This window comes from Myotis brandtii, unplaced genomic scaffold (assembly GCF_000412655.1).
Source record: "Myotis brandtii unplaced genomic scaffold, ASM41265v1 scaffold893, whole genome shotgun sequence".
NCBI classification, from domain to species: domain Eukaryota; kingdom Metazoa; phylum Chordata; class Mammalia; order Chiroptera; family Vespertilionidae; genus Myotis; species Myotis brandtii.
This window is the reverse complement of record NW_005371660.1, coordinates 831,571-844,068: the sequence shown is the minus strand read 5'-3', so window position 1 is coordinate 844,068 and position 12,498 is coordinate 831,571. Positions and strand designations below refer to the sequence as shown.

At 37.4% G+C, this 12,498-nt stretch overlaps 1 protein-coding gene across 1 annotated transcript in view; it reads right to left on the bottom strand.

Annotated features, from left to right (window-relative positions):
- PKHD1 (polycystic kidney and hepatic disease 1 (autosomal recessive)) overlaps positions 1 to 12,498 on the bottom strand; it is a 438,226-nt gene that overhangs the window by 134,707 nt on the left and 291,021 nt on the right. The window contains exons 53-54 of the mRNA XM_014532447.1: positions 3,415 to 3,528; positions 1,008 to 1,095 (exon numbers count right to left, since the gene is read on the bottom strand). Coding sequence (XP_014387933.1) covers positions 1,008 to 1,095; positions 3,415 to 3,528 — 202 coding nt within the window. The remainder of the gene's footprint in view (positions 1 to 1,007; positions 1,096 to 3,414; positions 3,529 to 12,498) is intronic.

The following is a 12,498-nucleotide window of genomic DNA, read 5'->3' as shown; positions in this document are numbered from 1 at the left end:
TTAAAATTTTATTTTTATTCTTGAATTTTATGTTCAGTTTAATCTCTTTATTAATCTCTTTTGTCCATTTATTTCAGGTCTTGTCTTGCAAAGCAAAACAGTATCTTTTTTTTTTAGGCATAGAGTCCATAATCTTTTTTTCCTTAAACATATATTGGTTTTGCTCCACTATCATCCTACCTTTAATGATGTAAAAAATTCTATGATTAGCAAGTTTCATGCCTCCTTCTGTTTTTCTTTTACTTTTCCACTCTTTTTTCTTATACTATGAGAATATGTAGCAATCATTGTTCTTGATGTTGCTCTGTTCAAATTAAATGTAACTATTCCAAAGTTTGCTATGCACATTTCATTTACAGTTTTCACTATTCTTTCTGTTGTAGTTATTCTGGGCTCTTATTAAAAAGAGCAATTACCTGCATAAACTTTCTAATTTCTGTTTTCTATTTTTAATACCTTCTCTTTTATTATTTTTATCTCCTGACCTTTTATTCTGCATTCAGGTAAATTCCACCAGTTTGTTCTCCATATTACCTCTGTAGTTTGAGGCAGTGATAATTTCATCCTTTACTCCTCCAAAATTATTAAATTATATTACTACCTTTTCAATTCTATAATATTCTTCATATGCTTCATCTCACTCTTAATTTATTTTCATCTATCTCTTAATCACCTACCATTTCAATTCAGACTATAATGGTTCCACCTTATACATCATCTATTAACTCATAGAATTGATATTTTTAAAGATTTGTTGATAGCTGTAAACATGTGTTAACTAAAATTAATTCCTTAAATAAACTATGTTCTCCCCTGCCTTTTACTTGTTTTATTTTTTCTCTATTACTTTTCAGAAATTTCCATAATCCCTTCTGGTCTCCTTTTTTTCATTTATTTATCCTTGAATTATAATTATTAATCTAAAATTTAATTTTATGTCATGACAAAACATCAAGCAGAAGCAAACTAAACCAAGAAATATATTGTAACTTACTCTCATTCCTTACCTCTCATTGCCTGAAGCAATGTCAGCCCCAAGCCGTGTCCAGGATTTCTTGGGATAAGCACTGTGAAGCTGAAGTTTCCCATAAACTCCTGAAAATAAAATAAGCAAAATTCTTCAGATGAATTAAGGAAACATGAGTAAAACTCATTATAGAGGTTATTGGGCAAGATATGTGATATAGAAACTACATATAAAGATGTACACTTATCAGAAAAAGAGTATTTTAGTGCTCTGTTTTTAGCAGGTCAAATATATCTCACATGGACATGAAACGCACTCTCTCAAAAGTTATAGAAAAATGCATGCACATCACATCTAGTAATCCAACAGTTGGGAAATAGACCACACTAATGGCTAATTAGATTTCCACCATTAAGTGACTCCACACCATCTGCAATTTGGTTGGAAGTTAACTGGTTTTGATATTTTATGTTATACACTGGATTTTCCAAAAGGCAAGAGTAATTTATTATTTCCTAAGGAAATAGATTTGGTGCTATTAACTTTGTTTTCAGTGGTTAGACCTCTATTTCTTTATTACAGATATCAAAGAATAGATCTCTAGCTCCTTTGTTTCAAAATATCATTTAAGACTCATAAATTAAAGTCTTGCCAAGGTCTTGCTTGATGCAGTCCAGTTTTATCCCTTCAGGTCTTTTCTCTTATATGTTTTACTACATTTTAAAATGACGTGAAGCTCAATTCCTCAGATCCTAGTGGTCTAAAAATGTTTGGGCATGAACCCGAGCAGTAACAAAATTATGGTTATATACTCCTACTGCATGTATATTTATTTAATTAAATATACATATGTATGAGTATATTCATATTTATTTGAATAGGAGTTCTAATATCTTCTTCAAATATTTTCCAAAGAATTGTCTACATACCCCTGTACTGCTGTACCCAATTTTGTTGCAAATCATGAATCTTGAACGCTAAAGATCTTACAAATTTTAGCATAAAACATGAATAAAAGAAACAAACACCAGTAGAGTACAAATAACATGCCTTAAGTTTTCATCTTATGTAAAACAAAAAAGTTTCAAATGATGGAAGTTTAACCAACTATTTATGTCAATATCCTTAATTTTTTCCATACTCTAATTCAAAGAAAAGCCAGAAGATAATAAAACTAAAATTAGAATTAATGGAAATGTAAAAAACACTCTGAATTTCAGGATATGTCCGGGAATCAATATTTCCTAATAATAATCATATGTATATAAAAGTTTTAGAAGATACCATTATCATTATTGTCATCATTTTAAAATTCCATTTTTTTCACTATTGGTTACCAATTTCTTCAGAAGAAGAAATATGAAGTAATTTAGAGAAATTGCCAACAACAAAAGATTTTAACAACAACCAAAAACAAACAAACAAAAAATCCTAACAGTTTATTTTCTTAAATTTGAATTATCCAAAAAATTTAATCGACCAGAAAAGTAGATTTCTTGATCATTCATAATCATCAAAAGTTTACACATTATGGAACTAAGTTACCAAACTTCAAACTATCCTAACATGTTTGTTTCCATTTTACTGAGTCACTGATATTTTGTGCAATTAGTAATGACGTACAGAGTAAGTGAGAAAATACTAGAAATCTGATAAACAGTCTCTTATAGCTATACCTTAAAACTGAGTTATTGTGTGGCTCTTACAACATGTTATACAAGATCGGTCACAGTTTCTATGATCTCCTGTAGAGCAATTTTAAAATAAGATTTGGTGTTGTGGCAGTATCAAATGGAGAAACTGTCAATAGTAAATCTTTCTTTGTAATTTATAGATCTCTAAGTTTTAAAAAGTATATCTTCAGTGACCCTATATTTGACTCCCCCTACACTTTACTACCCCCCACTCCCATTCCTTCTGGTAACCACCATACTGTTGTCTGTGTATATGAGCTTTTTTTTTTCTTATTTGTTCATTTGTTGCTTTCAGTTTTCTATCCCTCATATGAGTGAAATCATATGGTTCTTAACTTGCAATATACAGATCATATGTCATAGAAATGCACACTTGAAACTATGTAATCTTTTTAACCCATGTCACCCCAATATATTTATTAAAAATAATTTTAAAATTAAAAATGTAATAAAAATTTATCAATAATTACATAGTATTTACAATTAATAATACAGACTCTTAGTCTAGATTTTGGTGTCTGCTCATCTGGATATGATTCTAAATTCTGACACTGTCCAGCTATATGGCCTTTTTCACATATTGTTCATCATTTGTAAAATGGGCACTGCTTACAGGAGAGCTGGTAAATAAAATAAATATAAATTATCCAAAACAGTGACTGGAATTTAGTAGATGTTCCAATATATGAATGGTGCTTTATCACACAAACACACACATATTTCATTTTTAATAAAAACTTATTTTACTCTTACCGATTGTTCCTGGATCAATATGAATTCCATTGAAACGGTCACAAAAGACTCCCTCTGAGGCTCTAAGGAGAATCAGAAGCTTTTGTTCTTTTTGTAAGGGATTTTCCAAAGTACCTATTTACAAAGAAAAGTATATCTTTTAAATGAATTTCAAATTAAAAGAGAAAGAGAGGGAGCTGTGATGTAATTTCGGAAATGCAAAGTAGATGCTATCGAGCAGACTATATGGAGAAGAGCCAATGGTCACACAGATGAAATAAGAAAAGGAGGGAAAATGAGATGCAGTAAACTCTGAAGGGGTTTGGCTAACCATTCAGCAAAAATACACTTTTTTTCCAATTAGGGCAGAGTATATTTTCCTGACCTACTAGTATTTAGCTTGGTCATGGATTTGTTTTGGCCAATAAAATTTGTGTGGAGGTGATAGAAATGCCAGTTCTGAATTGATGCTTTAAGTTGCTTGGCAAGTTTTCACCATGAAAGGCATATTCTTTAATTTTTTATTTTTATTTTTTCAGTCTCCAGTACCTGACTAAAAAAAAGAAAAAAACCTAACAGATCTGAAGAGAACACACAAGCTGGAAGCAATTCCAACTCAGTCTAACATTGATATTTGTTGTGGTATGTCACTTAGGTTCATGGATTATTTCTTACACATGGTCACTACAGCAAAACCTGGCTGATGCATGTCTATGACTGGCTTTATAGCATTTTAGCATTTAATCTTCACAACAAACCTGAAAAGTATGATTCTTATCTCAATTTCAAATATTCATATATAAATGAGGCTTAGCGGTTAAGGGACTTGACCAAATTTATCCAACTGGTAAGTAACAGATCTGAATTTGAACAATAATCTGTTTATGCTAAGTTTCCTATTAAAAAGTAAAAAGCTATTTTCTAAGCCTAAATTCTTTTAGCAGCATAATGACACAATCCATTTAGGCTATAACAGACATCAGTTGGAAATAGCTTCTGACATTATTCCCTTGATGTAAACAGTAGAGTTCATCAGTTTTATAGTATGAGAATTCTTTGGGGGATTTGCTCAAATAGTGGTACTGAGTATGGACCTAACAAATGTTATTTTCTTCTTAGAGTAAAGAAAATATGTCAAAAAAATCAGTTTTTTCAAGAAGCACCTGATGAAAAGATAGTCTCCAAACTACAAACCAAGAAGCACCTGATGAAAAGATAGTCTCCAAACTACACACTGGATCAAATGGGTTTATAAAAGACATCTGCTTTCAAACAAGACTTTCCAGTTAGAAATTCTTGAAAACATAACCAAAAATAAGGTTGCCAAGTACAGTATGAAGTAAGTGATAAGCTTAAAATTGCCGGTTGTCATTGTGGTTAAGTGGCCTTTCAGAGGGCATAAAGTCATCTTCCCCAGCTGGCACTTCACATACACCTGGTTAACCAAAAGGTTCAATGTGAGTTTGCAGCTTGCTATATACCTATCTTTATAGCCCAGGAGTAAAGACATTAGGGACTGCTAAAGGTAAGACTCAGAGAGGGAAGTACATCTGCTTAGAGTTGCACAGTAGGTCCAGGGGCAAGCAAGGGTTAGACCCCACAGCCTGTGTTCCCAATGAGATGCCAAGGCAGCTGCTGTCTATGCAGGTAATGCCAACCCTCAGCCAAGCGACCAGCATACCCTTTTAGCCAACACCAAGCTGTTCCAGAGCAGACAGAAAGCGAACCAGGGAAGAGGAGAACGTTAAGAAAATGCGTGTGGTGTAGCTCTTATCTTGTGGTTATAAGTCTGTCCAGTAAGCCGTTTTCCAACTGTGATTTCATTTATTTCACGGAGGGTAGTTTAGATTCTTAGAGGAAAAATGGCCTAGCACTAAACAGATACCAGAGAGAAAAAAGTAGGGCAGTTTTTGCCCTAGAGAAATGTATGCAGCGTCCCACAAAAGGAGTTCAGCGTTCCTCTAAAATCAGAGATTGAATCAATTATGCAACTCAAAACGGCAGCATATGTGCAGCTTCTACAGAAAGTCTGGGCAAAATTAGTCAGCCCCCCTCACCCCACCCTGAGATCTTGGGGTATCTCAAATCACCAGAGTTTGGATTTGTTCTGTGATGTGGGGGAGGGGAAAGGTGCACGATAGGAACTGAGCAGGAAGAAGGCAAGAGTGACCTAAGAGAAGGGATATACATATATAAATTTTAACATTAAAATGAAGTGCATCTTAAATTTGTAAAAGCTGGTGAATGGAAAGCCCTGAAGGCTGGCTCCTCATTTTATTCTCAAATCTATCAATCAAAGAAAGGTGAGCGCTCTCTCCAGGTGGGCTTTGCTCCTAAATGAGAGTAGCCACCTCTCACAGAAGGCTCTCAGGATAATGCTGTTCCTCTCTGATTTTCCTTTCTGAAGCTGCCTGGCACTGCTGGAAACCGTAGCAAAAGGCATTTTCAACCTGAACGAATTTAGATATACTCATAATGGAGGGTTTATAAAAGACATCTGCTTTCAAACAAGACTTTCCAGTTAGAAATTCTTGAAAACATAACCAAAAATAAGGTTGCCAAGTACAGTATGAAGTAAGTGATAAGCTTAAAATTGCCGGTTGTCATTGTGGTTAAGTGGCCTTTCAGAAGGCATAAAGTCATCTTCCCCAGTTGGCACTTCACATACACCCGGTTAACCAAAAGGCTCAATGTGAGTTTGCAGCTTGCTACATACCTATCTTTATAGCCCAGGAGTGCAGACATTAGTCTACCAGGGACTGCTGAAGGTAAGACTCAGAGAGGGAAGTACATCTGCTTAGAGTTGCACAGTAGGTCCAGGGGCAAGCAAGGGTAGACCCCACAGCCTGTGTTCCCAATGAGATGCCAAGGCAGCTGCTGTCCATGCAGGTAATGCCAACCCTCAGCCAAGCGACCAGCATACCCTTTTAGCCAACACCAAGCTGTTCCAGAGCAGACAGAAAGCGAACCAGGGAAGAGGAGAACGTTAAGAAAATGCGTGTGGTGTAGCTCTTATCTTGTGGTTATAAGTCTGTCCAGTAAGCCGTTTTCCAACTGTGATTTCATTTATTTCACGGAGGGTAGTTTAGATTCTTAGAGGAAAAATGGCCTAGCACTAAACAGATACCAGAGAGAAAAAAGTAGGGCAGTTTTTGCCCTAGAGAAATGTATGCAGCGTCCCACAAAAGGAGTTCAGCGTTCCTCTAAAATCAGAGATTGAATCAATTATGCAACTCAAAACGGCAGCATATGTGCAGCTTCTACAGAAAGTCTGGGCAAAATTAGTCAGCCCCCCTCACCCCACCCTGAGATCTTGGGGTATCTCAAATCACCAGAGTTTGGATTTGTTCTGTGATGTGGGGGAGGGGAAAGGTACAGGATAGGAACTGAGCAGGAAGAAGGCAAGAGTGACCTAAGAGAAGGGATATACATATATAAATTTTAACATTAAAATGAAGTGCATCTTAAATTTGTAAAAGCTGGTGAATGGAAAGCCCTGAAGGCTGGCTCCTCATTTTATTCTCAAATCTATCAATCAAAGAAAGGTGAGCGCTCTCTCCAGGTGGGCTTTGCTCCTAAATGAGAGTAGCCACCTCTCACAGAAGGCTCTCAGGATAATGCTGTTCCTCTCTGATTTTCCTTTCTGAAGCTGCCTGGCACTGCTGGAAACCGTAGCAAAAGGCATTTTCAACCTGAACGAATTTAGATATACTCATAATGGAGGGAAAATCGTTGCCATTGTGCTGCAAAGAGGTGCCAGGTGTTTACGCATACATGATTTTATTTAACTCTGACAACCCTGTGATGGATATTGTTGAAGTTTTCATGAGGAAACTGAGGCAAAGAGAGGTTAAGTAACTTATCAGAAATTACACAGCAAATAAGTGGTGAAACTGGGCTTCGACTTAATAAGTACCGTGTTGGTCATGTGCAAATGGATGAATAGGAATGAAGTAAAGGGAAGTTACCGTTACTTAGTATGATGGTGGGCAATGGAGGGGAACAGAATACGTTCCAGATGTAAAATCACCTGGGGAGGTGGAAGAAAATACATTCTGGTATACGACAGATAACCCTTATAATGATTTGAGGAATATGCTACAAATGGATTCCATGAGCTTCAAGGGTAAGAAAAAGGGAAAAGGAGCTTATATTATTTTATTAACTAAACCTTTTTTATAAAATCAGAAATAAACATAGTTTGCATGTAAGCCCACTCTCCCAACATGACCCCCACACCTTGTAACTAAGCCAATCCACACCCAGTCACTCATGATCCCCTCCGCTCTTTCCTCTGCACACGAGCTGCCCCAGGCTTTGAGGTCACTCACCTTTGTCCTATCTAAATCAGAATCATCCCTCAAAACGTAGCTTTGCTGTAATTTCTTTCTAAAAGTCTTCTATGATATTGAATTACGTGCCCCCTTTTGTGGATAAACAAGCTCGTGCCCCTTGCTGCAGTAATTTTCCTTCAAGGAACTTGTCCTAAAGAAATAGTGTGGAAGGTAGACAGATGAAGGCCCTAAGTGCCTCACTGCAATATCATTTTTATATGTATAAAAGTCTAAGCAACTGAATGACCGGAAGACCGGTGGCTATGATGCAAACTGACCACCAGGGGACAGACGCTCAATGCACAGGATCACACTCCCTCCTGTCTGGAGTGGGCCTGCGGGGATTGGGCTGAAACTGGCTATCCGACATCCCCCACAGGGTCTCGGAGATTGCGAGAGGGCACAGGCCAGGCCAAGGGACCACACTGGTGCATGAATCCGTGCAACGAGCCTCTAGTCTAGTTATAATCACAAACATTTGAAAACACTTTGAAATAGTACACAATTGGAAACAAGTTTGTTTATTTAGAACCCTCTTTTTCCCGTTTCCTGGACATGCTCAATAGATGAGCCACATAATTCCCTAAGCAAGCCCAAACCCACTTCAGACGCCACTCCCTCTGGGACCCTTCCTTGTCAACTAAGTGTGGGTTAGGTGGTCCTCTATGGGCTATCAAAGCATAGCGTGTTTTCGCCCAATACTTCCACACTGTATCGTGAGTGCCTTTGACCAGACTGTTTCCTTCCCTTCACAGTGAGCTAATGCAGAGAGGTGACTGTGTATTGGCAGCAGTGTTCATTTGTTTTATCCCAGAAATGGTGAACTAGGTCACTTTAACCAATTCTCTTGCAGAAAGCAATCAGAAATAAAGAGGAATACTGTACAGTTAAAAAGACTCCTTTTGCCAATCTATATAAATAAAAGCCTAAGCGACCATTTCAACCGAATGACCAGAATGACTGAAACGACCAAGAAACCAGTCTCAATGATGCACACTGACCACCAGGAGGCAGATGCTCAATGCAGTAGCTGCCCCCTGGTGGTCAGTGCACTCCCACAGCCAACCAACCACTACCCCTCCCCCTGGCTGGCCTCCCCATTGGCCCTGATTGGGGGAGGGGAGAAACCGGCCAACCTCCCACAGCCCCCCCTGCCGGCCAACCTCCCATGCTCCCTCCTCCCCCCCGCCAACTTCCCGTGGTCCCTCCCCCCGGCCAGCTGACCCACCCCTGGATAGGCCTCAATCGCCAGCCTGGACAAGGGACCCTATCCATGCACAAATTCATGCACCAGGGCTCTAGTGCTATAATAATGTTACACATGGCTATGACTAGCATCATAGCTTTAGAATAAATAAAGCAAAAAAAAATGACAGAATTTCAATGAAGAAATAGATATATCCAAAATAATAGTGGTAAATTAAATACAAGTGTTTATAAAATAAACAAAAATAAAGTTTTGAATAGTACAACTAGCAAACTTGATATCATGCATAATATTCTTTTCAAGCATTCCATAGACTTTCACAAATATTAATTATATGATGACCTTAAAGCTTAATTACATGATGACCCTATGACCCTATGATTCCAATCATTTTAACATATTTAAAATGATTGGAATCATACAGCATATGCTTGCTGACCATTGTTTAGTCAAAGTGCACAACTCATATTTAAAAAGGTTTACAAAATAAACTATTTTAAAATAAAGATTTTTCAATTATTTAGAAATATCATTAAGAGAGTAAAAAGAACAATCTAAAGAGTAAACAAAGATATTTGTAATACATGTAACAAACAAAAAGTACATTCCAAAACATATAAAACTTCAATAAATCAATATAAAACATCTATCATAAAAGGGTAAGAAAATAGCTACTTCACAAAACAACGTATAAAATAAACAGTAAAATTTTAAAACTATTCAATCACATTAGAAATTAGAGAAATGCAAGTTAAACCAACAATGAGGCTCCACTATATACCTACTGGAATGGATTTATAGTGTTTAATTCAGCTATGCATTTTTTAAACTTTTCTGTACATGTGTATCATAGTAACAAAATAATAAAAATTTCTTAACTGATTATTATATGTTCCAAGGACAGTCTTCAATAGGTATTTGTTGATCAAAAAAAATGGAAACTGACCAAAATTATATTTGTTTTTCTGCTTCTCCATGCCATTACATTTGTTCATAGCTTTATTAATTGATATTAAAAAACTGCATACATTTAATCTATGCTGATCAAATTTTAAGACACATCTCCCTAACAAACTTTTTTGCAGGTCCTGTTCACTAACTCCAAAACAACAGATTGTATCCTATATAATAAAAGCCTAATATGCAAATCGACTGAACAGCAGAATGACAGGCGGAACAACCAGTCACTATGACGTGCACTGACCACCAGGGGGCAGACACTCAATGCAGAAGCTGACCCCAGCACGCAGGCCCCAGGCCAGCCAAGGCGGTTGCCAGCGGGGGCCCCTTGATCACCCCACTGGTCACCCCACAGATCGGCCTTGATTGCCGGCCAGGCCTAGGTACCCTACCCGTGCACACCGGGCCTCTAGTTTGTAAATAATATGTATTTCTGTCCAAGTTAACCTTGAAATTTAATAAATATCATGATTGCATATGAATGATAGGTTAAGAAATTACCTCCCAAAGTTTAATTTTACACATTTTCTCCTGTCCTCAGGAATAGGTTATACAGTAATGACTTTGGAAGTTGAGCTTGTAACTGGAACATAACTATTTTTCTCACGTGGTGCTATAGCTATTTTCTTCAGAGCAGAGATGCCAGAGCATCCTTTCTTATCAGACCTAAACTAGCAAATAGTGTTGAACCAGTTAAAATGTGAAGCATAGTTTATTTTGAATTAGCTTTTAATTCTCAGTGTGTACCCAAGACCCACTGATTCCTAAAACACCCCTTCCCAACAGAATCAATCTCATGTGTGTGTGTGTGTGGGGGGGGGGGGGGGGGGATGGAATGGCATTTAACCCAAATGGAATAAAAATATGTTAAAATAATGTCTAATTCAGGCTGACAAATTTTTATCATCAATGAGGCCTTTCAATTTATCAACAATTGATAGAATATGAAGTAAAAGTTAACATAATTTATCAATTCACATGCTTGCAAAGATGTATAAAAATTCTTAAAACTTCTTAAGTAAGGCTGAACAAATTCATTTCTGTAAACCTCAGTTTCTGCCAGTATAAAATAGGCACATAGTAGCATCCATTTTATTTTTTTTGTGAGAGTTAAGTAATTTAGTGCATGTCAATAATACATGGCACAGTATCTGCATATAATACCTGTTTGTTTTTTTAAATGCTGGGTCTTAGCCCTAGCTGGTGTGGCTCAGTTGGTTGGAATACTGCCATCCTATATACAAAAAGGTGATGGGTTCAATCCCCAGTGCGGACCAATGTTTTCCCTCATATTGATGTCTCTCTCTCTCTCTCTCTCCCTCTCTCTCTCTCAAATCAATTTAATTTTTTTTAATGTTGGCTCTTAGTAGTAATAATATTTAAAAAATAGTAGTAGTGACAATGAAGAAATAAAACATTCCAAAGTTTAATTTGGAAATGAAGAAAAAGGCAAATTATTTTTAGCAAGTAATATCCTATTCCTAAAGTGCTAAAAACTAGACATTTCAAAAGTAAATATAATAGGTGATCACTTATTTGAATGTCCAGTCCAAGGAACAGCAAGGAAGACAATTAAATTCCTTTCAAACTTAAACACTCTTACAAGAGTTTAATAACCAACAAAGCAAATTATACATTCACTCACTCATTCACCTGTTTGCTTAAAATTAGTTTTTTCATGCAAAAATAACTAAGGTTAAAAATTATTTATGTATTATACAATTAATCATTTAGTAATTTGAAAATAATAAATTTCTAAGAAATTTTATGTTATTGCGGTAGAAGTTCAAGAGTCCAAAATATAGTTTGGGAAACACTAATTTAGAAAATATTAAAATATTAAAGTAAAGATGATTAATGTAAATGTGTTTGGTAGTCTAACAAGACAGGATTATTTCTTGTGTCCATGTTTTGCTATATCTACACTAATAAAAGAGAAACATGGTAACTGGCGTACGACCGCTACCCTTCCCATTGGCTAATCAGGGAGATATGCAAATTAACTGTCAGCCAAGATGGCGGCCGGCAGCCAGGCAGCTGATGCGAACAGGGAGGCTTGCTTCCTTCAGTGACAGAGGACTCCAACGTTCCCCGCCTGCCTTGCCGGCCTCTGAGCTTCAGTTGGAAACATTGTAACATTTATAGAAGATAAACAAAACCCCAGAAACCTCCTGTCAGTCAGCCGGGATCTCAGAGCTGGAGTCGCAACATTGTTTCGAATACAGAAAACAAAGGCCAGAAACCTGCTTTCAGCAGCCGAGCCTCAGAGAGAAAGCCGGCTCTCAGCTCCAGTGACAGCCATAGAAGGTAAATAAATGCCAGAATAAAAAAAAAAAGAAAAAAAGGAGAGGTTTGGAGCTTCAGTCGCCCGCCAGCCTGAAAACGGCCCTCAGCCCCTCACCCAGACTGGCCAGGCACCCCAGTGGGGACCCCCACCCTGAAGCAACAAGATGGCGGCTAATTTGCATACTGAAGGCAGGCGGCAGCAGGCAAGGCTGTCTGCGGTCTGGGACCCGGATCTGTGACCCTGCCGGGCGGGGGGCAGCGCGGGAGGCTGTCCGCAGTCCAGGACCCGGATCTGTGACCCTGCCGGGCGGGGGGCAG